General features: G+C 52.3%; 1 protein-coding gene across 1 annotated transcript in view; it reads right to left on the bottom strand.

Annotated features, from left to right (window-relative positions):
* The window catches only part of EMH_0077920 (zinc finger (C3HC4 RING finger) protein, putative), a gene marked incomplete at both ends in the record, with an annotated part of 4,196 nt that overhangs the window by 2,509 nt on the left and 1,157 nt on the right, over positions 1-530 (bottom strand). Inside the window, one exon of the mRNA XM_013499921.1 lies at positions 290-445. Within this exon, the coding sequence (XP_013355375.1) occupies positions 290-445 (156 nt within the window). The remainder of the gene's footprint in view (positions 1-289; positions 446-530) is intronic.

Here is a 530-nt window from a genome sequence, read left to right as displayed (position 1 = left end):
GCTGCTTGGAGGAGCGCGCCTTGAGTTGCTGCTGATGCAGCAGCTGCAGCAGTCTCGTGAAGACCTGCGATCAGCAAACCCTAAACCCTAAACCCTAAACCCTCATCACAACCCTAAACCCTAAACCCTAAACCCCCATTATGATCCTAAACCCTAAACCCCAAACCCTAAACCCTCATCATGATCCTAAACCCTAAACCCTCATCATGACCCTATACCCTAAACCCTCATCAATTCGACTCTAAACCCTAAACCCTAAACCCTAAACCCTAAACCCTTAGCATCTTACTTGCAAGCGCTCATGCAGAGGTTTAAGAGGCTGCGAGGTTTCGCTGCTGCTGCAGCTGCTGCTGTTGCTGCTGCTGCTGCTGCTGCTGCTGCTGCTGCTGCTGCTGCATCTGGCTGCTTCAGCGCGGCTCGCCAGCGCCCCTGCAAAATGCAGGGCCTGCGGCAGCAGAACAAAACCCTAAACCCTAAACCCTAAACCCTAAACACAATAAGTGATGCGTAAGCTGTTTGTTGCCCAGGGT

This window comes from Eimeria mitis, genomic scaffold (assembly GCF_000499745.2).
Source record: "Eimeria mitis Houghton genomic scaffold, Emh_scaff4819, whole genome shotgun sequence".
Classification (NCBI taxonomy): domain Eukaryota; phylum Apicomplexa; class Conoidasida; order Eucoccidiorida; family Eimeriidae; genus Eimeria; species Eimeria mitis.
Note: the sequence above shows the minus strand (reverse complement) of the source record. Positions and strands in the feature narration are given on the sequence as shown.